General features: G+C 41.8%; 1 protein-coding gene across 1 annotated transcript in view; it reads left to right on the forward strand.

The window, feature by feature from the left end:
• LOC132817814 (regulator of microtubule dynamics protein 3-like) overlaps positions 1-26,075 on the forward strand; it is a 232,906-nt gene that overhangs the window by 1,871 nt on the left and 204,960 nt on the right. The window contains exons 2-4 of the mRNA XM_060828311.1: positions 8,793-8,979; positions 11,803-11,949; positions 21,449-21,644. Of these exons, the coding sequence (XP_060684294.1) occupies positions 8,793-8,979; positions 11,803-11,949; positions 21,449-21,644 (530 nt within the window). The remainder of the gene's footprint in view (positions 1-8,792; positions 8,980-11,802; positions 11,950-21,448; positions 21,645-26,075) is intronic.

Here is a 26,075-nt window from a genome sequence, read left to right on the forward strand (position 1 = left end):
CTCTCCTGCTCCTCGGATGCTGCCTGACCAGCTGTGCTTTTCCAACACCATACATTTTGGCTGTGATCTCCAGCATCAGCAGTCCTCACTTTCTCCAAATAAATTTTAAGCAGAATCTCAGCAGAAAAGAAATTCCAGAACTTGAGAGCTAGGCTGAAGTCAGCAATAGTGCAAAGAAATCTGGGGACAAGCAAGGGACCAGAACTGGAAGAGCACAGATGTTGGAGAATTGAGGATTATAAAAATTGGGGTGAGGAGATTATGGTGTTTTTTTTTAATCTTGAAGCAATGTTAATACAGGAGCCAGTTGCATTCGTGAACACGTGATGGGTGCACAGTACTTGGCATGAGTTAAGTCGGACACAGGTAGCAGAGCACTGAATAATTGAGTTTAAGGGTACCAAAAGCTCATCTACATCTACAAAACTCAACCCGACGGTCTATTGCAATATTTAGCAACTAACTAATAGGTGCAGCTGCAATAACAATAAAAACAAACTCTAAATGCACCAAGTAGCCTGCTTGATCAGTTCATCGGTCACTGGACTCAGTATTGGCCTCTTTCAATTGTGATTGCTGAATGTGCTCTGTGGAATGCACAGTGTCAATTAGCCAAATGTCTTTCCGTTACAGCGCTCTGAATCACCAGGAAGAATGGAAGCAGCATTGTGTAAAAATATCCCTTCTATATTATACTATTCTGACTTGGACATGTATAGCTGTTTCTTTGCCATATTTGAGTCAAAATCCTTGAATTTCCTCTCAACTATAATTATAGGTATCAGTATCACAGTAGGTAACCTCTGAACCAGAAGCTCACGGGTTTATTGCTCATAGTCATAACATGACCAAGCAAGTTAGGTAGAGAACTGACGAAGATGAACGTCAAGACACCTGCAGTGTCTGAAGTGGAATGTTTTTCACCATCTCAGTCTTGCTAACATTGTACGTAATGTGAAATCAGACATTTTAAAAATGAACTGAATTATGGTCCCCACAAAGGCAGCTTTTGGAGAAATGGAGCCAGAACTAGATGTATTAATTGGATTCATACTTGTCTTTCAAAAAAAAAGTGACTGGAGAAGAAAGCCTGTGGCGAGTCTCAGAAATTGGAAATTCTTGATGAGATGACACACTTCAAGACTTCATTTGCTTTGTGGAGAAAGTGAGGTCTGCAGATGCTGGAGTATCAGAGCTGAAAATGTGTTGCTGGAAAAGCGCAGCAGGTCAGGCAGCATTCAAGGAACAGCAAATTCGACGTTTCGGGCATAAGCCCTTCGTGTATGTTAGTCTTTACCACAATTACTACAACAATGGAAACTTTACAGAGAGCACAGTTGGGACATTGACCAAAATGCAACTTTACTTGAAAAAGTTGTTCTTTACCTCTAACCTACTATCTATGTTTTTCCAGTTTAGGACTACTAAACAGTATTGCATTATTGAATGAAGCAGCTACATTTGTGTTGCTGTGGACTGAAGTTGGGCTTTTAGAATAGAGTGAATAATTCTGATGTAGGAATGATTAAATACAGAAGTATTTCTCCCATCTAAACAATTTGAAGATTCCTAAGTTAATGGTTAAAGATAGAAATTTGCTACTATATTAAATTACAAGAACACCATGTAATGAATGGATTTTCAAGAGGAAAATTATAACTGAACAAAGGGTGTTGTGGTCAATGCAAGAACTGTGGGCTGCAAGATCTTTGTCAGAATTCTCAAGACAAATTAAGGTACCATCCTCTTTGGAAAGTGTTTGATCCTGGACAAGACAAGTTTTATTCCAAAACAGTCATAGAGATGTGCAGCCCGGAAACGGATCCTTCGGTCCAACTCGTCCATGCTCAATGTTTGTGCGAAGATTTGTAGCTCGGGTGCTTGTTGTAGTGGTTCTGTTCGCCGAGCTGGAAGTTTTTGTTGCAAACGTTTCGTCCCCTGGCTAGGAGACATCATTAGTGCTGTGGAGCCTCCTGCGAAGCGCTTCTTTGATGTTTCTTCCGGCATTTATAGTGGTCTGTCCTTGCCGCTTCCGGGTGTCAGTTTCAGCTGTCCGCTGTAGTGATTGGTATATTGGGTTCAGGTTGATGTGTCTGTTGAAGGAGTTTGTGGATGAATGCCATGCCTCTAGGAATTCCCTGGCTGTTCTCTGTCTGGCTTGCCCTGTGATAGTAGTGTTTTCCCAGTCGAATTCATGTTGCTTGTTGTCTGAGTGTGTGGCTACTAGGGATAGCTGGTCCTCAGACAACAAGCAACATGAATTCGACTGGGAAAACACTACTATCACAGGGCAAGCCAGACAGAGAACAGCCAGGGAATTCCTAGAGGCATGGCATTCATCCACAAACTCCTTCAACAGACACATCAACCTGAACCCAATATACCAATCACTACAGCGGACAGCTGAAACTGACACTCGGAAGCGGCAAGGACAGACCACTATAAATGCCGGAAGAAACATCAAAGAAGCGCTTCGCAGGAGGCTCCACAGCACTGATGATGTCTCCTAGCCAGGGGACGAAACGTTTGCAACAAAAACTTCCAGCTCGGTGAACAGAACCACTACAACAAGCACCCGAGCTACAAATCTTCGCACAAACTTTGAACACTTACGGGCGAGAGACGCTGAGACAAGCCAGGAAATGGGAATCCTGCGCTAACCGCCTAAGCGCAACATATGAACAACTCCGGTTTCTACACGAATGCCGAAAGAATCAAATCCTTCCACAATGTGTCAGGTACAGACCACTAGTCAATAATCCACAAGCCAGGGAAACAGCCAAGCAGAACGGACTCAGGATGATCCAGGTAATGATCACAGAAGCTCACAACCGACTGCACAAATACAAACAAGAAATTGCGCACCAAAAGTCGTTAATTTCAAAGACCGCTAATCATGAATGGACCCGGACCATAGAACAGGCTGTCACTATAGGACAGAACAGGACAACACATCGCAAAACAAACGGCATTAAAAGAAAAACTGGCCAAACTAACTCTCAAAAAAGAGGACACTACAACACACACCTGGGTTAAAAACCTCTCCCACAGACAGCTCACAGACATGGAAAGAACTATACTGACCAAGGGACTCAACTACAACCACAGGGACGCCAAGACAGCAGACTTCCTAGCAGCACTGGAATGCACACTCAGGAACAATGGACTAACTGAAGAGACACATCAAACAGTGAGACAAACGGTTGTACCTATGATGATAAGAAAAAGACAAACACATAACCTCAACACCAAGGAGAGGGAAGCACTGAAAGCACTAAGAAATGATAAGAACATAATCATACTACCAGCAGATAAAGGCAGAATGACTGTCATCCTAGATAAATCAGACTACATCAAAAAAGCACAACACCTACTAGCAGACACCAACACCTACCAAATGAAGGATTCGGACCCCACACCACAACTCACCAATAGAATAAATAACACTCTAAGGAATCTACAAAAAAACGGACAGATAACCAAAGCGGACCTACGAAGAATGAAACCGGAAAGCAACAACACCCCCAGATTCTATGGACTACCCAAAGTACACAAACCAGACATCCCACTCAGACCCCTGGTATCACTACCAGGGACACCAGCATACAAACTGGCCAAAGAACAACAACAGAAACTGAAACAACTGGTCAGCGGATCCAAACACTCCATACAATCAACACAGGAATTCTTGGACGCCATCAGGAATACACACATAGACAAAGAAGAAACCATGATCTCATTCGACGTGACGGCACTGTTCACTTCGATTGACAAAACCCTAGCCAGAGAAACAATAGCCAACCTACTGGACATACATAACAGAAAACAGGAGGCGGAACCTATTAACAAAGACGGCATACTTAAACTACTGGACTTATGCCTCACTACACACTTTACATTCAACAATCAGATATACGAACAAATCAACGGAACACCCATGGGATCACCAATCTCGGGACTCATAGCAGAGGCAGTTATGCAAAGGTTAGAACAAACAGCCCTACCACAAATTCAACCCAAACTCTGGGTCAGATATGTCGATGACACTTTCGTAATCATCAAAAACACGGAAATAGAAAAAACACACCGGATCATCAACGCCACACTCTCAGGCATCCGATTCACGAGAGAAGTAGAAAAGGATAGCCAACTCCCATTCCTAGACGTGATAATACAGAGAACACCGAACGGAGAATTCACCACAAGGGTACACAGGAAAACAACACACACAGACCAAGTCCTAAACTATGAAAGTAACCACCCCAACACACACAAACGAAGCTGCATCAGGACACTATTCAAAAGAGCTACAACACACTGCAGTACACCAGAACTGCGAAAAGAGGAAGAGGAACACCTATACAAGGTATTCGCCAAAAACGGATACCCGCGCAACTTTATCAACAGATGCCTAAGAGATAGACCACGGAACGAAGACATGCCACAACCAAAAGGACTAACCACACTACCATACATCAGGAGTGTTTCAGAACTGACAGCCAGACTACTGCGACCCCTAGGACTCATAACGGCACACAAACCAACAGCCACGCTCAGACAACAACTTACTAGAACAAAGGAGCCAATACCCAACATGAGCAAAACTAATGTAGTTTATAAAATACCATGCAAGGACTGCACAAAACACTATATAGGACAAACAAGAAGACAGCTAACAATCCGCATACATGAACACCAACTAGCCACGAAACGACACGACCAGCTATCCCTAGTAGCCACGCACTCAGACAACAAGCAACATGAATTCGACTGGGAAAACACTACTATCATAGGGTGAGCCAGACAGAGAACAGCCAGGGAATTCCTAGAGGCATGGCATTCATCCACAAATTCCTTCAACAGACACATCGACCTGGACCCAATATACCAATCACTACTGCGGACAGCTGAAACTGACACCCGGAAGCGGCAAGGACAGACCACTATAAATGCCGGAAGAAACATCAAAGAAGCGCTTCGCAGGAGGCTCCACAGCACTGATGATGTCTCCTAGCCAGGGGACGAAACGTTTGCAACAAAAACTTCCAGCTCGGCGAACAGAGCCACTCGTCCATGCTGGCTAGGTGTCCCAACCAGTCTAGTCCCATCTGTCCGCACATGGCCCATATCTCTCCAAACCCTTCCTATTCATATACCTATCCAGATGCCTTTTAAATGTTGCAATTGTACCAGCCTCCACCACTTCTCTGGCAGCTCATTCCATACACGTATACCCTCTGTGTGAAAAAGTTGCCTCTTAGGTCTTTTTTATATCTTTCACCTCTCGCCCTAAACGTGTGCGCTCTAGTTCTGGACTCCCCTGCCCCAGTTCTCAGGAAATATCATAAGAATTCTACAGAGTCGTAAAATTGTGGTGCTGGGAAAACACAGGCGATCAGGCACCATCTGAGGAACAGGAGAGTCGACGTTTCGCGCATAAGCTCTTCATCAGAAATATGGAACTTACACTAACCATCGACTCTCCTTCTTGTCAGATGCTACCTGACCGTCTTAGCTTTTCCAGTGCCATACTTTTTGACTGATCTTCAGCATCTGCAGTCCTCACTTTCTCCTACCCTCAGAGTTTAAATACCATGTGGTTATATAACTTTTGATGACAACGAAAAGCCTTCAACTGAGTCATGTGGAGCTACTGAAATTTGATCTGTTCCCTCTATAATTTAATTGCTCACCATCTTCTGCTTTCAGCCCTTTCGCGCAGCCTTATCGAAGTGAATGCATACCAGGGTGCATTCTGATTCTCATTTGTCCTTGTCTTGTCCTGTTAGTCAAATGGTTAAAATACGTGTAGATGTCAATATTATCATAAAATTACAAAATCATTTATTTTCAAGTTAAATCAAATGCTTACTTTTTGTAGGGCCACTTTTGGCAACTTGGTGGGACCTTAAAAGCCTTCAATTATGTTGTAACTTATAGTGATGAGCATTTCGAAAGACATTTGCCACAATGATTGTAACAAGGTCAGCCAGGTGGACCTCAGAATATTAGCTCCCTGATTGGGCCTGTTAATCTGGTCTAATCAGAGAGCCCTGGCTGACAGATAATCAGGAGTGTCAGAGGTTCTGTTAACTCTTGCATATTGCCTCGGAAACAATTCCACAATTCTGCAAAGCTGGCCCAGTACCATTTGCTGTGTGGGCAAACGTAGAGGCAGAAATCGGAAGGCTGCAAAGTGAAGGAATCATCAAACCAGTCCAGTTTGCAGAATCATCAGCACTAGTCATATTGATTGTGAAGCCCAATGAGTTGGTTTGCCTTTTAGGGATTTTAAACAAACCATAAATATCCAATCCCCCTCATGAAGGATTTATATGCAAAACTGGCAAGGGAGTTGTCCTTAATGAAGCTGGACACGAACGTGTTTACTAGCAATTCCAGTTCGATGATTCCCAGAAGTGTTTGCACCAAATGCGAGACTGCCATTTCGGATCTCAGCAGATAATGAGAACATTTTATGTAGTCTGTCAAAGGTCACCATTTACCTAGATGGTGTGATAACAAGGAAAAGCAATAAGATGCACTCAAGAACTTGGACATAGTTCTCCGATGTTTCTCCTAGCTGGGTGTATCCCTTAGGGAAAATGTGTATTTCAGGCACCCCAGGTGACCTACTTGGACTACAGAGTCAACAAGTCCAGGTTACAAGCATTCGAAGATAAAGTGAGGGCAAGCAAAGGTGCCGCAGCTCCCATGTCTGCTTTGGAGCTCAGGTCTTTCCTTGGACTGGTGAATTATTACAAAGTTCATGTATAACCAGGCCCCCCAGTGTGGTACTTTTGCATCAACTCTTTAAAAAGTCACCCTTGGAAATGGTTTCATAGCCAAGCCATAGCTTTCAGGGAAGTGGAGAAACCACTATCATCCTCTCAGGTATTGGCACACTGATCCCAAGCAAGATCTGGTATTCACGTGCAGTGTTTTCCTGTATGGCATAGGGGTAATATTTCATAAGTGACTCAATGGAGAGGAGCCCATTTTGTTCAGGGATGTGTAGGTTAAGTGCTTTAGTCAAGGGTAAATGTAGAGTAATAAAGTAGCAGAATGGGTCTAGGAGTGAGGTTGTGTGGACTTGTTGGGATGAAAGGCCTGTTTCCACACTGTAGGGATTCTTAAAAAAGATTGCCATATACAGAGGAGCCTTGATTATCCTAATGAGTCAGGCTGGCAATATTTCATTTGGATAATTGATTAGTTGGCTAATTGATTTTACCTTAAACAAGGGAGGTCATACTAATCTAACTCTCTGCAATACTGGAGAGTTTGTTAAAATCTATAATTTTGATGAGTCTGCTATTTTAAACAAACTAGCTTAGATTCCCTCCAGTATGGAAACAGGCCATTTGGCCCAACAAGTTCACGCTGACCCTCCGAAGAATAACCCACCAGAACCATTCCCCATATTTATCCCTGACTAATGCACCTAACACTATGGGCAATTTAGTATGGCCAGTTCACCAAACTTGCACATCTTTAGACTGCGTGGGAGGAAACCCATGCGGGGGCTGGGAGAATGTGCAAACTCTGCACAGACAATTGCCCAAGGTGGGAATCGAATCTGGGTCCCTGGTCAGGTTCAAAATTTTCACTTTGAAGACTTTATAAATACAGTGTTCTTCTAAATTAAAAATCTGATTCTCTTGTGTCCTACTTGAAAATAATGTCTTCAGTTCACTGTTCCAAGTAACTGTCTGTCTTTAACTTTTTCTGAAAAAAAACTTTAAACCCAAATTACTAAATGATGATGGTATGTGATAGACCTTAATCACAACTTGAGTACTGTGGCCACACAATTCAGTGGCAAGAAACTCAACTTCTAACTCCCCAAAGCCTGGGACGTCTGTGCCATGCACAAGGTACAAGTCATGAATGTGTTAGAATACTCTCCACTTGGTGATTTCAGCTCCAATAACATTCAAGAAGCTTGTCACCATCCAGGAGAAAACAGGAAACAAATAATCTCATTGCTGTCTGCTTCAGGACCCAGAAGATATTCTGCATGCACGTCTTGGTGTTGCTGCCATGTGTAGTTTAAATAAGTCAGAAGGAAGATATATGCTGTCCAGTTGAATCCTCCAACATGGCATAGAATTGACTGCCATGCACATTTGAATTGAATATCCTGAAGTATCCCAGATAGTTACACCAACTCCTAACCACAGATTTATGAACAAGATTGGAATTAATTTACAGTGTAAACTGTATCAGCAAGGTCATTTTTTTTATTTGAAATTTATTTAAAAATAAACTTTTAGAACAATCAATACCTCCAATGACTATCCACTGTATAACCTTTTGGACTTGAATCCTGTTATAAAAACTGGAAATGAATCCAAGAATCCCTTATCTATGTATAAATATTTTAAACTCATAAGTAGTATTGCTGTCTAAACTCAAAACATATACCTTAAAATATTAAAACAATATTGTTAAAACCAATGAAATACCTGTGGTATTTTAAAGTAGTTTATAAAAATGCTTGACATTTTAAAAACGAAACTTGTCACAATACTGCGAGCTCGAGGTCAAGTACATTTCGTGCTAATATCCAGCAGGATATGGCTTTGGTATTTCTGCACCTTTGAACTGCCTCTTGTTGGGCTGTGTGTGGTTGCTTGCATCCAGCAGCCAGGACAGTACTCTTTAAGCCCAAATGCAAAAGGATGCAGTTTAAACTGCAGCTAGCAACATATGTCTCATGTACTGTCTGGAAAATCTCCTCCTATGATACATTTAACCTGTATTCAAACAATTTATTTATTTTGGTTTAGCACCAAAGGAAAGTAAAACACAGGTGACAGAGGATTGTAGTAACATTGCAGAATTGAAGAAACAGCAACTGGAGATATGGGAGCAATTAGACGTAATCCTTCAATGTGTGAGAGAGCTGAAGGAGGAAGTGGTCGATCTTCGGGAGTGTTTGACTGGAATGACTGATCAGATTGTTGGTGATGTCAGGTAATCTCTTTTTTGCATTTGTTTGTAAAAATTGATGTACTTAAACTGTATAGCAAATAATTATGTATTGTGACAATAGCTAAGTTTTGTCAAGTGATTTAGTTGTAATAATGAGAACAGGATATTCTTATGTTTCTTTTTAGACTGTACTTGATAATGTGTCAATTTGAGTTTATAACAACATTGACTTTTCAGTGTTTGTACTATCCTACTTCATTATGTTTATGTGATTTCTTTCGTTTGTTTGTCGCCAATTGATGGCTAATCTGAGTAATCTGTGGGCGGCACTGTGGCACAGTGGTTAGCACTGCTGCCTCACAGCGCCAGAGACCCGGGTTCAATTCCCGACTCAGGCGACTGACTGTGTGGAGTTTGCACATTCTCCCCGTGTCTGCGTGGGTTTCCTCAGAGTGCTCCGGTTTCCTCCCACAGTCCAAAGATGTGCGGGTCAGGTGAATTGGCCATGCTAAATTGCCCGTAGTGTTAGGTAAGAGGTAAATGTAAGGGTATGGGTGGGTTGCGGGTCGGTGTGGACCTGTTTCCACACTGTAAGTAATCTAATCTAATTGGCACCGAATTTTAAAATGTTGACTTTCTAAAAAGATTGCAACTTGTCAGCAGTGCTAAGTGAATTAATTGGCTCTTAACAAAACCTAAACGTTTTGTAATTTTTTTTTCTGAACAAAATGGCTCAAGATGCTTCAGAGAAGCACCTTTTAAAATGAAGTACACACGCAGCATATTAGGATCAAAAGCCTGGTTAAAGAGACTGGTTTAAAGGAGTGTCTTAAGTGTGGATGGTGATGTAAGGAAGGAATTAAAGAGCTTCAGTCACAGGCAACTGAAAGCCTGGTAAAAATAGTGGAGCAAATCTAATTGGGAATGTACACAAGACCAGAAGCAAATCGACAGGTCTTCCATAAGCATAATTGAGTCCATTTGGAACTAAAATTAAGATTTGTGGGCGGCACGGTGGCACAGTGGTTAGCACTGCTGCCTCACAGCGCCAGAGACCCGGGTTCAATTCCCGACTCAGGCGACTGACTGTGTGGAGTTTGCACGTTCTCCCCGTGTCTGCGTGGGTTTCCTCCGGGTGCTCCGGTTTCCTCCCACAGTCCAAAGATGTGCGGGTCAGGTGAATTGGCCATGCTAAATTGCCCGTAGTGTTAGGTAAGGGGTAAATGTAGGGGTATGGGTGGGTTGTGCGTCGGTGTGGACTTGTTGGGCCGAAGGGCCTGTTTCCACACTGTAAGTAATCTAATCTAATCTAATCTAAAAAAAATATATCGCTAGAGGCTTAGCTGAGGTTATACGGGCACCAATATTTGCCAATCTTTTGCTCCAAGTGCCCAACATCACCATTCGTATTTAAATTATTTAGTCCAGCATTCTAATAAATAAATGGGATGTGATGCAACATTTGATGGATAATTTTAAACCAAGCCAACACTTTCGTTCCTTTCCTAACCTGTCAATACCTAATTTAAGTTGGAAGGATTCTGTTGGCTTTTGTTGATCTATACAGCTGTTTTTGTTTTCCAATTGAATACAGATTCAACCTCCCATGAGTTTTATTCTGTACATTGGATCCAGATTGTGAAAGTTAAGAATTTAGTTTCTTTGGAATCTGCCTGGAAAGAGTAGAGAAAAGGTGTGCCCAATAGGATTGTGGTCTTTGGTCAAAGTATTGCACTTATTGCTTATCAAATATTTATATCCAAATTATACATCCAACTGCACAAGATTAATTTAAGTGGATGTCAGAATGCCGAGATCAGCCATTTCTGTCAAAGGTTTTTCCAGGATTATTTCTTCATCCAATTGAGGTATAATACTGACATATCAACACCACTCCCACTGACAATCCCCTAGCCACATATGTAAAGTCTGAAAATTGTGAATGCACTTTGGTTTAATCATGGTTTTAAAACTGTTTTACATTTTTGCGAGCTTTGTTCAAATTAAAGTAAATGGTTCAGTGAGTCAAAGCTAACTATTTGCATTATTTTGAACTTCAAAATAATTTTTCAGTCTACTGATGTTAGCCTCAAAAGTCAACCAATTCTGTCCAATCTTGAGCAATCGTGTATTCTTCAATCAAGTTGAAAGATAGTGTGTCTAGTGTCCAGTTTGTTCAGGTATTGTATACAAAGTTATTTATTGAAAGAAGCCAGTACACTTGACACTTTGTGCATAATGCTGTACTTGTGGTATGAGCGAGTTCTCACCATATTTCTCAGAACAAACCTGTTTCAGTGCAGAGCATATTTAAAATTCTCTTGACTCTTGGTACTTTCTATACCTATTGGTGTCTTCAGGCATTTTATATCAAAGGTATAGTACTTTTGAAATGGCATCATTTTGTTCTTCTTCACACCAACCCTAGTCCTAACCCTATCACAGGCACAACAGAAATTGACATCAGATAGTAAAGAAAAATTAGGAGCTGAGTTTGGTGGGTCCAAAAACTCTCAAATGCTTTGATAATTTCAGTGTCCAAGATGCTTTTGTACAAAGCTTGATAGGAGCAAGCCTTCATCTTTTTAGATATCTCCATTCTGAAATCTTGATTGAGACATGATGTAGAATTATTGTTTTTTCTGGAGCTAGATGTTGTAATTAAGCTTCATTTTATCAAACTGATCTTTCAAAGTTCACATACAGAATTTTTTGACTTAATTTAAGAAGCTGAGACCTACTACCAACCTATTTTGTTACATTAGTATAGAAAACATTGGCTCCATCTAGGCCACTCATTTACCTATTATGCTAAACGTTAATGCCAAAAAACGAAAGCACTAAGTTATATTTTGTTTCACAAAGGTCACATTTAGGTCAATGTGGAAAATCAGGAAAAAAGAAGAGAATAGGATTTAGTAGAGAAAGAAGTAACTCTGCTGAATCAAACTCCATCTATTTCACACCCAGCACTGGGAATAAGAGCAGTGCTGAAACAGAGAGTGAAGGAGGGTAAGTAGAAAAGTCTGTACTGAATAGTGATCTAAAATAACACCATAATTTTGCATTTTTGTTCCCTGTATAAAGCAGTGAGAAATGAAAAACATTGCTTGACAATAGTGTATTTGACACTCTTAGAACATCATAAATCTGAGTGTTTCTGCTTTCATTGCAGACATAGAACCATACTACACAGTTGACGCCCATCGTGTCTGTGCTGATCTATCTACTGTAATCCCACTTTCCAGCACCTGACCCATAGCCTTGAATGCTTTGAATGTGGAGCAGTGTTTCATTTGCAGTTCTCTCCCACTATCAAAATCCTAGGGACTACCATTGATATTGAAGTCAACTCAAAGTATAGTGGTTACAAGAGCAGGTCAGAGGCTTGGAATATTATAGTGAGTAACTCACTGACTTTCCAAAGCTTGTTCACTGTTTAGAAGGCACAAGTCAGGATTGTGATGGAATACATTTCCCTCTTGTTGAATGTGTACGTCTCCAACAACACTGAAAAAAACTTGAGACCATCCAAGACAAAGCAGCCGACTTGATTGGCAACATATCCGCAAAGGCAAAAGTGAGGACTGCAGATGCTAGAGATCAGAGTCTAGATTAGAGTGGTGCTGGAAAAGCACAGCAGATCAGGCAGCATCTGAGGAACAGGAAAATCGATGTTTTGAGCAAAAGCCCTTCATCAGGAACTGCAAAGATTGACTCTTTCCACCATCGACATTCAGTGGCAGCAATATGTAATATCTACAAGATGCACAGCAGAGAACAGCCAAAGGTCGTTAAATAGCACCTTCCAAATCCACAACCACTTCCATCTAGATTAGATTACTTACAGTGTGGAAACAGGCCCTTCGGCCCAACAAGTCCACACCGACCCGCCGAAGCGCAACCCACCCATACCCCTACATCTACCCCTTTTACCTAACACTACAGGCAATTTAGCACGGCCAATTCACCTGACCTGCACATCTTTGGACTGTGGGAGGAAACCGGAGTACTCGGAGGAAACCCACGCAGACACGGGGAGAATGTGCAAACTCCACACAGTCAGTCGCCTGAATCAGGAATTGAACCCGGGTCTCTGGCGCTGTAAGGCAGCAGTGCTAACCACTGTGCCACCCGCCACTGTGCTGCCCTCCACTGTGCCACCGTGCTGCCCTAAAGGTACAATGGCAGCAGATACATGGGAACACTGCCACCTGCAAGTTCTCCAAGACACTCACTATTCTGACTTGGAAATATATTGCTGGTGCTTCAGTGTTGCTGGGTCAAAATCATGAAATTCTGTCCCTAACTGCATCGTTGGTCTATTTACAACACGTTGAGGTTCAAGAAGGCAGTTTACTATCACTCTCTCAAGGGTAACTAAGGGCAATGGTCTAGCCAGCAATATTAATGTTCCTTGGGTGAATATAAAAAGAAAATCTAAGTGATGGCATTCACTGCACACAATGCAGTCTCCCTTACTTTGGCGAGACCAAGTGCAGACTAGGTGACTTCTGTGAAACAGCTTCGTACTGTCCATAAGAATGACCCCAATCTCCCAGTTGCTTGCCAGTTCATTAAACCACTTTGCTTTGAGGTAAATATTTCTGTCCTGGGCCTATTGCAGTGTTCCAACAAAGCTTCGTCAAGTAATGTGAAGCCATATAGTGTTCTGGTTGATGAACCACAAAGTATGCAAGTAAGGCAATTGAATGTTATTTACTGCAAGGCCAATGGAGTATAAATTTGGAAAAAAAGATTTCACCTTTTTGTGGTGCTTTGATGTAAGATCATTAACTGTTACTCTTTTCAAATGCTGCCTGATCTCTACTCTATTTCAAGCATTTTCTGTTTCTTACATTTCAGATTTCCAGCATTTTGCCATTGTATCAAGACTGTTGTATGTCCTAAATGTCACTGAAGTAGCAGACTACGCCTAATCCATGATAGAGTCCAACCAGCAGCCTTTAATATCCAGCTGGTATTACCACCACTAGCTGGGGAATCATTCATTGATAAAGTACTGAACTAAATCGCATATCTAAATGTTATATGGCCATTACAGCGAATTTGGCTATTCTGCAATTTATTTTCTTGATACTCCAAAGCCTCACCAAACACTAGGACTGTGAATGAAAACTTTTCATTTGCCTGAACTTCTGTTGTTCCAATAGTACTCGTGAAACTCAATACTGTTCTTCACCTTGTCATACCATGTGTACAGTGTTTACTATCCTTAGGATGCACTACAGCAACTCATCAAAACTTAGAGTCATACAGCACAGAAACAGACCCTTTGCCCAACTTGTCCATACCGACTAGGTTTCCTAAACTGAACTAATCAAATTTGCCTGCATTTGGCCCATATTCCTCTAAATTTTTCCTATCTATGTCTGAATGTCTTTTAAATGTTGTAAATATACTCACCTCTACTACTTCCTTTGGCAGTTCATTCCATATATGCACCATCCTCTGTGTGAAAATATTGCTCCTTAGGTCCCTTTTTAAATCTTTGCCCTCTCACGTTAGACTTATGCCATCCAGACTTGGGTTCCCTTATCCTGCGGAAAAGCCTCTATAAGGTCACTCCTCAGTCTCTTACGCTCTAGGAGGGAAAAAGTCTAGTCTATCCAGCTTCTCCTTATAACTCAAGCCCTTCAGTCTCAGTAACATCCATTTTATTAACATTCTTCCTATAGCAGACCGATCAGAATTGTACGCAATACTCCAAGTGTGGTCTTACAAAAGTCTCGTATAGCCTTAATATGACATCCCAACTCCTGTAATCAACACTCGACCAATAAAGGCAAGCATGCTAAATGTCTTCACACCTACTTCACCATCCTGACCACCTGTGATGCCACTGTTAAGGAACTGTGTACCTGCATCCTCGGTCTCTGTTCGACAACACTCCCCAGGGCCTACCATTAACTGTGTAAGTTAAGGTCCTTACCAAAATGTATTACTTCACATTTATCTAAATTATACTGCATCTGCCACTCCTTGACCCATTGGTCTATCAGATAATGACCCCTTTGTACTCTGAAGCAACTTTCTTCACTGTCCACTATACCATCAATTTTTGTATCATCCGCAAACTTACTTCCTCTGTGCTCATTCAAATCATTGATACAAATGTCAAACACCTGTGGACTCAACACTGATCCCTGCGGAAGTTCGCTGGTTGTAGGCCTCCAGCATAAAAAACAATGCCTCCTCACCACCATCCTCTGTCTCTACATTTTTATCCAATTGGCAAGCTCTCCTTGAATTTTATGTGATTTAACTTTACTAATCAATCTCTCATGTGGAATCTCATCAAAGGGCTTGATAAAGACCATGTAGACAATGTGTACTGCTCTGCTTCATCTATATTCAAGGTCACGTCCTTTTTAAAAAAAACTCTCAATCAAGTTTTTGAGACATGATTTTCCACACACAAAGCCATGCTGACTATCCCTAATCCATCTTTGTCTCTCCCAATCTTCTCTGTCAGAATAGCCCCAACAACTTATTTTATGTGTATGTGAGAAACATGAGAATGACGAGAACAAAGGTAGGTCCGATCAAGGAAAGTAGTGGGAGTCTGTGAATTGAGTCGGAAGAGATAGGAGAGGTCTTGAATGAATACTTTTCTTCAGTATTTACAAATGAGAGGGACCGTATTGTTGAAGAGGAGAGTATGAAACGGACTGGTAAGCTAGAGGAAATACTTGTTAGGAAGGAAGATGTGTTGGGCATTTTGAAAAACTTGAGGATAGACAAGTCCCTTGGGCCTGACGGAATATATCCTAGGATTATGTGGGAAGCAAGAGAGAATATTGCAGAGCCGTTGGCAATGATCTTTTCGTCTTCACTGTCAACGGGGGTGGTACCAGGGGACTGGAGAGTGGCGAATGTTGTGCCCCTGTTCAAAAAGGGGCATAGGGATAACCCCAGGAATTACAGGCCAGTTAGTCTTACTTTGGTGGTGGGCAAAGTAATGGAAAGGGTACTGAGGGATAGGATTTATGAGTATATGGAACGACACTGCTTGATTAGGGACAGCCAGCTTGATTAGGGGTAGGTCTTGCCTTACAAATCTTATTGAATTCTTTGAGGAGGTGACCAAGCATGTGGATGAGGATAGAGCAGTGGATGTAATGTACATGAATTTTAGTAAGGCACTTGATAAGGTTCCCCATGGTAGGCTTATGCGGAAAGTCAGGAAGCATGGGATAGTGGGAAATTTGGCCAGTTGGATAGGGAACTGGCTGACCGGTCGAAGTCAGAGTGGTGGTAAATGGTAAATATTCAGCCTGGAGCCCAGTTACAAGTGGAGTTCTGCAATGATCAGTTCTGGGTCCTCTGCTGTTTGTAATTTTTATTAATGACTTGGAAGAGGGAGTCGAAGGGTGGGTCAGTAAATTTGCAGACGATACGAAGATTGGTGGAGTTGTGGATAGTGAGGATGGCTGTTGTCGGCTGCTAAGGGACTTAGATATGATGCAGAGCTGGGCTGAGGAATGGCAGATGGAGTTCAACCCTGTCAAGTGTGAGGTTGTCCATTTTAGAAGGACAAATAAGAATGCGGAATACAGGGTTAACAGTAGGGTTCTTAGTAAAGTGGAGGAGCAGAGGGATCTTGGGGTCTATGTTCATAGATCTTTGAAAGTTGCCAGTCAGGTGGATAGAGCTTGTAAGAAGGCCTATGGTGTATTAGCGTTCATGAGCAGAAGGATTGAATTCAAGAGCCGTAAGGTGATGTTGCAGCTGTACAGGACCTTGGTAAGGCCACATTTGGAGTACTGTGTGCAGTTCTGGTCGCCTCACTTTAGGAAAGATGTGGAAGCTTTGGAGAGGGTGCAGAGGAGATGTACCAGGATGTTGCCTAGAATGGAGAATAGGTCGTACGAGGATATGTTGAGAGTGCTAGGCCTTTTCTCATTGGAATGGCGAAGGATGAGGGGTAACTTGATAGAGGTTTATAAGATGATCAGGGGAATAGATAAAGTAGACAGTCAGAGACTTTTTCCCCCGGGTGCAATAGAGTGTTACAAGGGGACATAAATTTAAGGTGAAGGGTGGAAGATATTGGGGGATGTCAGGGGTAGGTTCTTTACTCAGAGAGTGGTGGGGGCATGGAATGCGCTGCCTGTGGGAGCGGCAGAGTCAGAATCATTGGTGACCTTTAAGCGGCAATTGGATAGGTACATGGATAGGTGCTTAAGCTAGGTCAAATGTTCGGCACAACATCGTGGGCCGAAGGGCCTGTTCTGTGCTGTATTGTTCTATGTTCTAACTTACTGATGTCAGGTTTACCAGTCTATGGTTCCCTGGTTTTTCCTTTCAGCTTTTCTTAAACAATGGCACAACATTGGTCACCCTTCAGTCTTCCAGCACCTCACCCGTTAAGGATACAAATAACTCTGCTCGGGACCCCACAGTTTCTTCCCTAGTTTCCCACAATGTCATGGGATATACTTAATCAGGTCTCAGTAATGTATTCACCTTTGTACGATTAAGACGTCCAGCACCATCTCTTTTGTAATGTAGACTCTTCAAGATATCAGTTTATTTCTCGAGTTCCCTAATATCCATGTCTTTCTCCACAGTAAATATTGACGTGAAATATTTAGGATTGCACCCAGCTCCTGTGGTTCCACACATAGATGGCCTTTTTGATCTTGAAGGGCGGCACAGTGGCTCAGTGGTTAGCACTGCTGCCTCACAGTGCCAGGGGCCTGGGTTCGATTCTCGCCTGTGTGGAGTTTTTACATTCTCCTCGTGACTGCATGGGTTTTCTCCGGGAGCTCCGAATTCCTCCCACAATCCAAAGATCCAGGTCAGGTGAATTGGTCATTCTAAATTGGCCAGTCAGGGGTAGATATAAGGTAAGGGAATGGGTCTGGGTGGGTTACTCTTCAGACAGTCTTGTTGGGCCAAATGGCCTGTTTCCATACTGTGGGGAATCTAATTTAATCTATTCTTTCCCTAGTTACTCATTAGTTGACTTTAATGTGAATATAAAATCTCTCTTGATTCTTCTTAACTATATATGCCAAAGCTATCTCATGTCCTGCTTTTGCTTTCCTGATTTCCCTATTAAATGTAATCCTACAATCCCTATCCTCCTTGAGATTCACTTAATCCCAGCTATCTGTACCTGTTCTTCCTTTTTTTTGACTCGAGTCTCAATATCTGTGGTCTTTCAGTATTCCCTACTCCTGTTGGCCTTGCCCTTCACACCAACAGGAACATGCTGTCTCTGAACTCTTGTTATCATGCTTTTGAAAGCCTTCCACTTGCCAGATGTTCCTTTTTACCTGTGAATGACCTCCCCAATCAACTTTTGAGTTTCTGCCTAATACTATCAAAATTGGCCTTGTCCCAGTTTAAAATTTAACTCATGGACCAGGCCTCTTCTTTGCTATAGTTATTTTAAAATTAATAGAATTTGGTCACTGGTCCCAAAATGCTCCCCCTCTAACACCTGAGTCACTTGCCCTGCCTTATTTCTCAAGAGAAGGTCAGATTTTGCTCCTTCTATACACATTGAGCAGGTTTTCTTAAACACACTTAATAAATTCCTCCCTGTCAGAGCTCTTAACACTATGACAGTCCCAGTCTGTGTTTTGAAATTAAAATTCCTATTACAACCCTATAATTCTTACAGCTATCTTCGATCTTCCTACATATTTGCCCTTCAATTTCCCACTGACTGGAGGGATGGGGTTTGGTGGCTATAGTACTGTCCCATCAAAGTGGCACCTGCTTCTTATTTCTCAGTTCTGCCCATATAGCATCACTGGACGATCTCCCAGGAATGTCCTCACTGCGGTGATTTTGTTCCTAATCAAAGCGCCACTCCCCCTCCTCTCTTGCCTCCTCGTCTATTCTTCCTATTGTATCTATACCCTGGAACATTAAGCTGCCAGTGCTTCCCTCCCTCGGCCATGTTTCTGTTATAGGTGTGATATCCCAGTACCACGTTCCCATCCATGCCTTGAGTTCACCTGCTTTACCTGTCAGGCCTCTTGCATTGAAATAAATGCAAATTAATTCGTCAGTCTTCCCTCCCTTCTCTGTCTTGCTCTTGTCTGCCTTGTCTATTTAACTTGCTCCCTTTAATCTCTGTACCAGTCTTAACCTTCTCTCACTACTACTGCTTAGGATCCCATCCCTCTGTCAGACTAAGTTAAACGGTCCCAAATAGCTCTAGCAAATCTCCCCACCAGAATATTGGCCATCCTCCAGTTCAGGTGCAATCCATGCCTCTTCTCCCTCAGAGAGATTCCAATGATCCAGAAATCCAAATCCCTGTCCCCTGTAACATCTCCTCAGACAAGCGTTCACCTGCCTTGTCCTCCTATTCTTACTCTCACTAGCATATGGCACCAGGAGTAATTCACAGATTAGTCCCCTTAAGGTCCTGCTTTTTAATCTCTTGCGTCACTCCTCATAGTCATTCTGCAGGACCTCACCCCCTTTTCTACCTATGTCTCCAGTACAAATGACCACAAGCTGCTCACTCTCCCCTTTGAGAATTTTCTGCAACAACTCCAAGATGTTAACCCTGGCACCAACACATCATCTGGAATCTCATTCATGGCAACAGAAATGCAAATGTGTGCCCCTGACTAGAGAGTCCCCATCACAATTGCTCACTTGGACTTTGGCTCTGCTGAAAAGCTGGATATCCTGTCATGGTGCCAAATACCTGGTGTCTGCTGCTGCTATTTCCTCCTGAGAGCCTATTTCCCACAGCAATTTCCATAATTATATACTTATTTGTGAGGGGGATAGCGACAGAAGACTCCTGCACTACTACTTCCCTCTCCTGGCAGTCATCCATCTACCTGACTGTACCAGAAGTATGACCACCTCCATGAAGCTACTACCTATCGCACACACTGCCTCCTGTTTGCTCCTTAGTGCTTCCAATTGCAGCTCTAATTAATTTATCCAGTCTGAGAGGAGGTACAGTTCTTGCAGACCTGGTCACTGGGGACATATGGCTCTCTCTGATGTGAAAGCTCAGCCACGTTACCTGGCTTTCTGTGAACGCCTGTCCAAGAACAGAGAACCACCACTTAATTAATACACTTCAACAGTACTGTTTTTATTCAAGACTATCAGTATATGAATATACTAACAAGGCTTGGGAGAGAAAAGCCACTTAGACCACACTGGGTACTAAAGAGTGGATTCTCTCACCGTTGATAGGGAAAGTTGTTACATTTATACATAACTTCTCACGCAATACAGAGTCCCGTGTCATTAAGCTATCGCAAAGTATATTAATCAAAGTATACTTAATTGTAAGCTTACACATCAAAACATGCTCTAAATCTAACACACAGTCACCAGCACCCATCTGGTTAAGATATTAACACTATCTTTAAAGTCAGACATTAACTCCCATTATTTTTCTAACTCTTCAAGGCAACAGTCAAATCTCAGAGATGCTCTTTAAATGTAAACATTCAAACCTCATTACTGTGTTACAGCTAGACCGTAAGGCACCAGTACTCCTCTGATGGCTGCCCTTTGACCTAGTGCTGGTACTATGTCATTCTCAGATCTGTGGGATTAGACATGTTTACCCAGCCTGTGCAAGTTGCTGTATTAGCAATTTGTTCACTCGGGATGCTGGGCAATATAGCCAATGTGCTTCAGCCATTTTAGTTAACATTCTAAGCTCCATTTTCTATATGGTCACTATATCTATTTCCAACTTATCACTGATCTCTCACATATGACAGGAGGATCATATACTCCACTGCCATCTCTACACCCTTAACGATTAGTGGACTTAAGGAAACAACAAAAGTGCCCTTGCCTTGTCGCCGCTTCCACTCCTCAACAAAGCCTGGTATTTATCTACACTCACTCACTCTTGGGTCTAACCAGCAGCACCTCAATCACACAGCAGCTCCTTGCAAACATGGCCAGAACAAGACACAGCAATGTCTCCGTCCTGCACTTCTCTAAATTCCATTGAAGGCAAGGGTGACGTTAGAATGTCGTTATCTCTAAGATACACCAAATTCAGCATGTACCTTTTGTTCCAGTTATTCAATTTTTAAAATGTTTTGCTTTTTAATTTAAAAGAAGATTCTCTGATAAGAGTCATTCAAAGTTTCCTAATTTTTGAGCTTCAGAGTTTTAATTTTATCTATGCTCAAAGTTACCTGGTGCTTCTAAACCGACTTGCCAAACCGTTACTTCCAGCAAACTGGTTTAAAGCTCTATCATGTCATTCTGTTATACAAATAGAAGGCATGTAAGAAAGAAGACTGTGGGCCAAGTGCTGGAAAATGAGATTAGAATAGTTGAGTCCTAACTTTTAACCAGTGCAGACCCGATGGCCGAAGGACCTTAGAGTCACATCGAGGTCGATGACACACAATGATTAAGTCCAATTTTTAAATGGGGTATTGAAAGCATCTTAATCAGCAGTCATGGCACAAACAATGTTGGTCCTGAACCAGTGGTGTTAATTGAAGTAATTTAACTTCATTTTCTCCAGATATACTACAGCTAATGCAGAGTCAGATAATGACCGTGAAGAAGCAGCAAATTCAAATGCACCAGATTCCATGTGCAACTCATCTCATAATTCAGATGAATTCACTCAACTTCTATGCAGAGCAGACAGGTTGCATGAAGGTGGAGATGAAGACAAAACAAAGGGGTTTAAGTTGCTCTTGGATAAGAAAACCAAGGTAAACATCTTTGAGACATTTTTTCGCTTTGTTTGAAATTGTCCAGTACTTAATCCTATGTTCTCCTCCCTTGACCAGAAACCTGTATTTGTAGGTGTCCCTGATTATCAACAGTATCTCACATGGACTGTTTTTTTTTCAATTTCCTGTTGTTGAACTGCCCCTAGCAGGCAACTAAATTAACTCTGTTAAAATGGACAAATGGGAAAAGTTTAGATTGGGAAACCTGGTTGGTATGGGCGAGTTGGACCGAAGGTTTTTTTTTCCATGCTGTATGGCTCTATGACTATAATCTTACAATCTAGTAACTGCGTCATGATGATTGTTGAGCCTTACTTCAGTGGTGGGTTTGAGGGGATTCTGAGGTACAGGATTTATGTGCATTTGGAAAGGCAAGGACTAATTAGGGATAGTCAGCATTGCTTTGTGCTTGGGAAGTTGTGTGATTTCCTGCTTGAAATTTTTGAAGAGGTGACAAAAAAAGATTGGTCAAGTCAGAGTGGTAGCACTTTGCTTAGGATTTAACAAGGTTCTGCACAGTAACTGGTTCATAAGATTAGATCACATGGGATCCAGGGTGATCTAGCCAATTAGATACAAAATTGGCTTGAAGGTAGGTGACAGGGTGGCGTGGCGGGATATTTTTCAGACTGGAGGTTTGTGACCACTGGTGTGCCATAAGGATCAATGCTGGATCCACTGCTTTTCGTCATTTATACGTATGAGTTGGATGTGAATATATAATGTATGGTTAGTAAGTTTGCAGATGACACCAAAATAAGATTATCTCGAGGTACAAATGCACCTTGATCAGAGGGGCCAATCGGCTTAGGAATGGTAGATGGAATTTAATTTAGATAAATGTGGGATTCATATTTTGGTAAAGCAAACCAGGGCAGCACTTATACGTAAATTGAGTATTGCCAAACAAAGAAACCTAGGAGTGCAGGTGCATAATTCCTTGAAAATGGAGTTGCAGGGTAGACATTGTGGTGAAGAAGGCATTTGACACGCTAACCTTTATTGATCATGACATTGAGTTGAATGTCATGTTGCGGTTGTACGAGCATTGGTGAGGCCATTTTTGGAATACTGTGTACAATTCTGGTTGCCCTCCTGTAGGAAGGGTGCTGTTAAACATTAGAAAAGATTCACAGGGATGTTGCTTGGACTGGAGGGTTTAAACTGCAGAGAGAGGCTGAATAAGCTGGGACTTTTTTATGTGGAGCATCAGACACTGAGGCAAGACCTTATAGAAGTTTATAAAAGTATGGATAGGGTGAATAGCCAAGGTATTTTCCCTAGGTGGGGAGTCCAAAACTAGAGGATACCGTTTTAAGGTGAGAGGGGAAAAATTCGAAAAAGACTCCAGGGTAACTTTTTCTCTCATACTGTGGTGTGTACATGGAACAAGCTGCCAGGGAGAGTGGTGGAGGTGAGTGCAGTTACAACATTTAACAGACATCTGGATGAGAGTATGAATAGGAAAGGTTTAGAGGGATATGGCCAAATGCTACCAAATTGAACTAGGTCACATTGGAATGTCTGATTGGTTTAGATGAGTTGAACCAAAGGGTCTGTTTCTGTGCTTTATGACTCTAAAAGTCTGAGAGTCAATTTACTGTTATCAGCAGCTCTGGCTATATATCGTTCCCATATAAAGCTGTTGATTTTACAGTGTTAGCATGAAGGTAAGGTACATGATTTAAATAGATTTAATATAATTTTTTTTTGATTTTTGAATATTGAGGAGTGACATATGGGTTTTCTGTATGTCTGAAGTATTTCATGATTAGCTTGTAAGTATTTCTGTAGCCATGGTAAAATATTTTAAAACCCAGTATTAGAAACACACTTCCGGAGGAGTAATGTGGATATATTTACATTGGAAGAGTTTATAAAATAAACCGTTTTGTGCATTAGGCCTTCAGATAGAGGATTTTGGAGTTTTTAGGGGAATCAACCATAGTTTGCAAACTTTTGGATTTCAATTTGGCTGTTTACAGAAGTCTTGGCTGGAACTAATTATGTAAAGCACTTGGGCTTGATGAAAGGAGGCATAAAGGAGCTTTAGAACTGTTAAGAAAAAGGTCACCTTTGTCTGTACTGTTTTGTTTGAAAGTTCCAGACCAGAAGTATTTGGAACAACTCTGAAAGAGTTACTTAAACTGAGAAAATCTGCGTTCGGTTGTATGAATGCTCCAGAAAGAGACAATCCAATTTACAATAGAGGAATTTGAAGCAATGGTTAAATCCTCTGATCTGGGTAGTCTAAAAGAGTGATTTTGAGATTAATAGAATTATATTTTACAGGGAATTTCTAAATCTTTATAGTCCTTGTATGATTTGCATGGCTTGAAGTCCATACTGATGAAACAACACATTTTTCTCAAGTACGGGGGCCATTGCCTCATGAATTGGACCGATTTCTCTGACCCACACATTTACATTCGTAATCTTATTTATCCTATGCTAATTTGCAAGTAGTAATCCAGGCATTATCACCATTGTGGAGAAAGTGAGGACTACAGATTCTGGAGATCAGAGTCAAGAGTGTGATGCTGGAAAAGTGCAGCAGGTCAGGCAGTATTCGAGGAGCAGGAGAATCAAGATTTCGACATTGATCAAGGGTTTATGCCTGAAATGTGAATTCTTCTGCTCCTTGGATGCTGCCTGACCTGCTGTGCTTTTCCAGCACCACACTCTCAACCCGACTCCCATTATTACCATTGTAGTTACGATTTTTAAAATTTGCCACAAGCTGCTTATAATCCCTCAGCAGAACATTTTTGCTGTTCCTACATATGTCATTAGTACCTATGTGAACCACCAACTCCAAGTTCTTTTCTCACCCAGAAGAGACACCCTGAACCTCTGCTCCAGGCAGGCAAGATAGTCTTCAGAACTTTGTCTTTGCTGCAGAGGACGGTATCAGTTATAGAACATAGAACATTACAGTGCAGTATAGGCCCTTTGGCTCTCTATGTTGCATTGACCTGTGAAACCAATCTGAAGCCCATCTATCCATCTAATGACCACTTAAATACCCTTAAGGTTGGCGAGTCTACTACTGTTGCAGGCAGTGCGTTCCATGCCCATACTATGAGTAAAGAAACTACCTCTGATATCTGTCCTATATCTGTCACCCCTCAATTTAAAGCTATGCTCCCTCATGCTAGCCGTCACCATCTGAGGAAAAAGGCTCTCACTGTCCACCTTATCTAACCCTCTGACTACCTATTACATCAACTCTCTCAATCTTCTCTCTAATGAAAACAGTCTCAGGTCCCTCAGCCTTTCTTCGTAAGACCTTCCCTCCAATACAGACAACATCCTAGTAAATCTCCTCTGAACCCTTTCCAAAGCTTCCACATCCTTTCCTTTAATGCGGTGACTGGAACTGTATGCAATACTCCGAGTGCAGCCACACCAAAGTTTTGTACAGCTGCAGCGTGACCTCATAGTTCCAAAACTTAATCCCTCTACCTATAAAGGCTAACAGACTGTATGCCTTCTTAACAACCCTATCAACATGGGTGGCTACTTTCAGGGATCTATGTACGTAGACGCTGGGTTTCCTCTGCTCATCTACACTACCAAAAATCTTACCATTAGTCCAGTACTCTTTATTCCTGTTGCTCCTTCCAAAGTGAATCACCTCACACTTTCCATTTGCCACCTCTCAGCCCAGCTCTGCAGCTTATATATGTCCCTCTGTAACCTACAGCATCCTTCTGCACTATCCACAACTCTGCCGACCTTAGTGTCATCCGCAAATTTACTAACCTATCCTTCTACGCTCTCATCCAGGTTGTTTACAAAAATGACAAGCAGCAGTGGACTCAAAACACATCCTTGTGCTACACCCAACTCCAGCTATTTTCCTAGCTATTATATTTTGCATAAGTACTGAATCCTCTCCTCCCTCTGTCTCATGCCCTCCTGCACTTTTTATTGAACCAAGTTTGATCTTCCTATTTGATGGTAAAGGTAGAGTAGGAGATTTGTTGCAGCATTAGATTATAGAATACAGTTTTGCCATTGCTGATGGCTCACAGTGCCTGATCAATGTCCAGTTTTAATTGCAAACTTTGTTCAAATTCTGTCCCGTTCAGTATAGTGGTAGTGCCATGCAGATCAATTGATATCCTCAATGTGAAGATGGGACCTTGTCTCCACTATGGCTATACAATATCATGGAGAGACATGTCCGTTACAAATAAACTGGTGAGAGTGAAGCCAAGAAAAAAGTTTCTTCTTGTTTTGCACAGGATCAGTCTAGCAACTGTGCCCATTTAGGACTCAATTTGTTCAGTCACTAGTTTTGGTAATGAACTACTCTGATTGCATTGAGTAGTCCACTAACCAAAGTGGTGTTCACCATGGAGGAGATAGCTGTTAATCAGCAGGAGGTTTTCCTCACTATTCAAA

Source organism: Hemiscyllium ocellatum, chromosome 8 (genome assembly GCF_020745735.1).
Source record: "Hemiscyllium ocellatum isolate sHemOce1 chromosome 8, sHemOce1.pat.X.cur, whole genome shotgun sequence".
NCBI lineage: Eukaryota > Metazoa > Chordata > Chondrichthyes > Orectolobiformes > Hemiscylliidae > Hemiscyllium > Hemiscyllium ocellatum.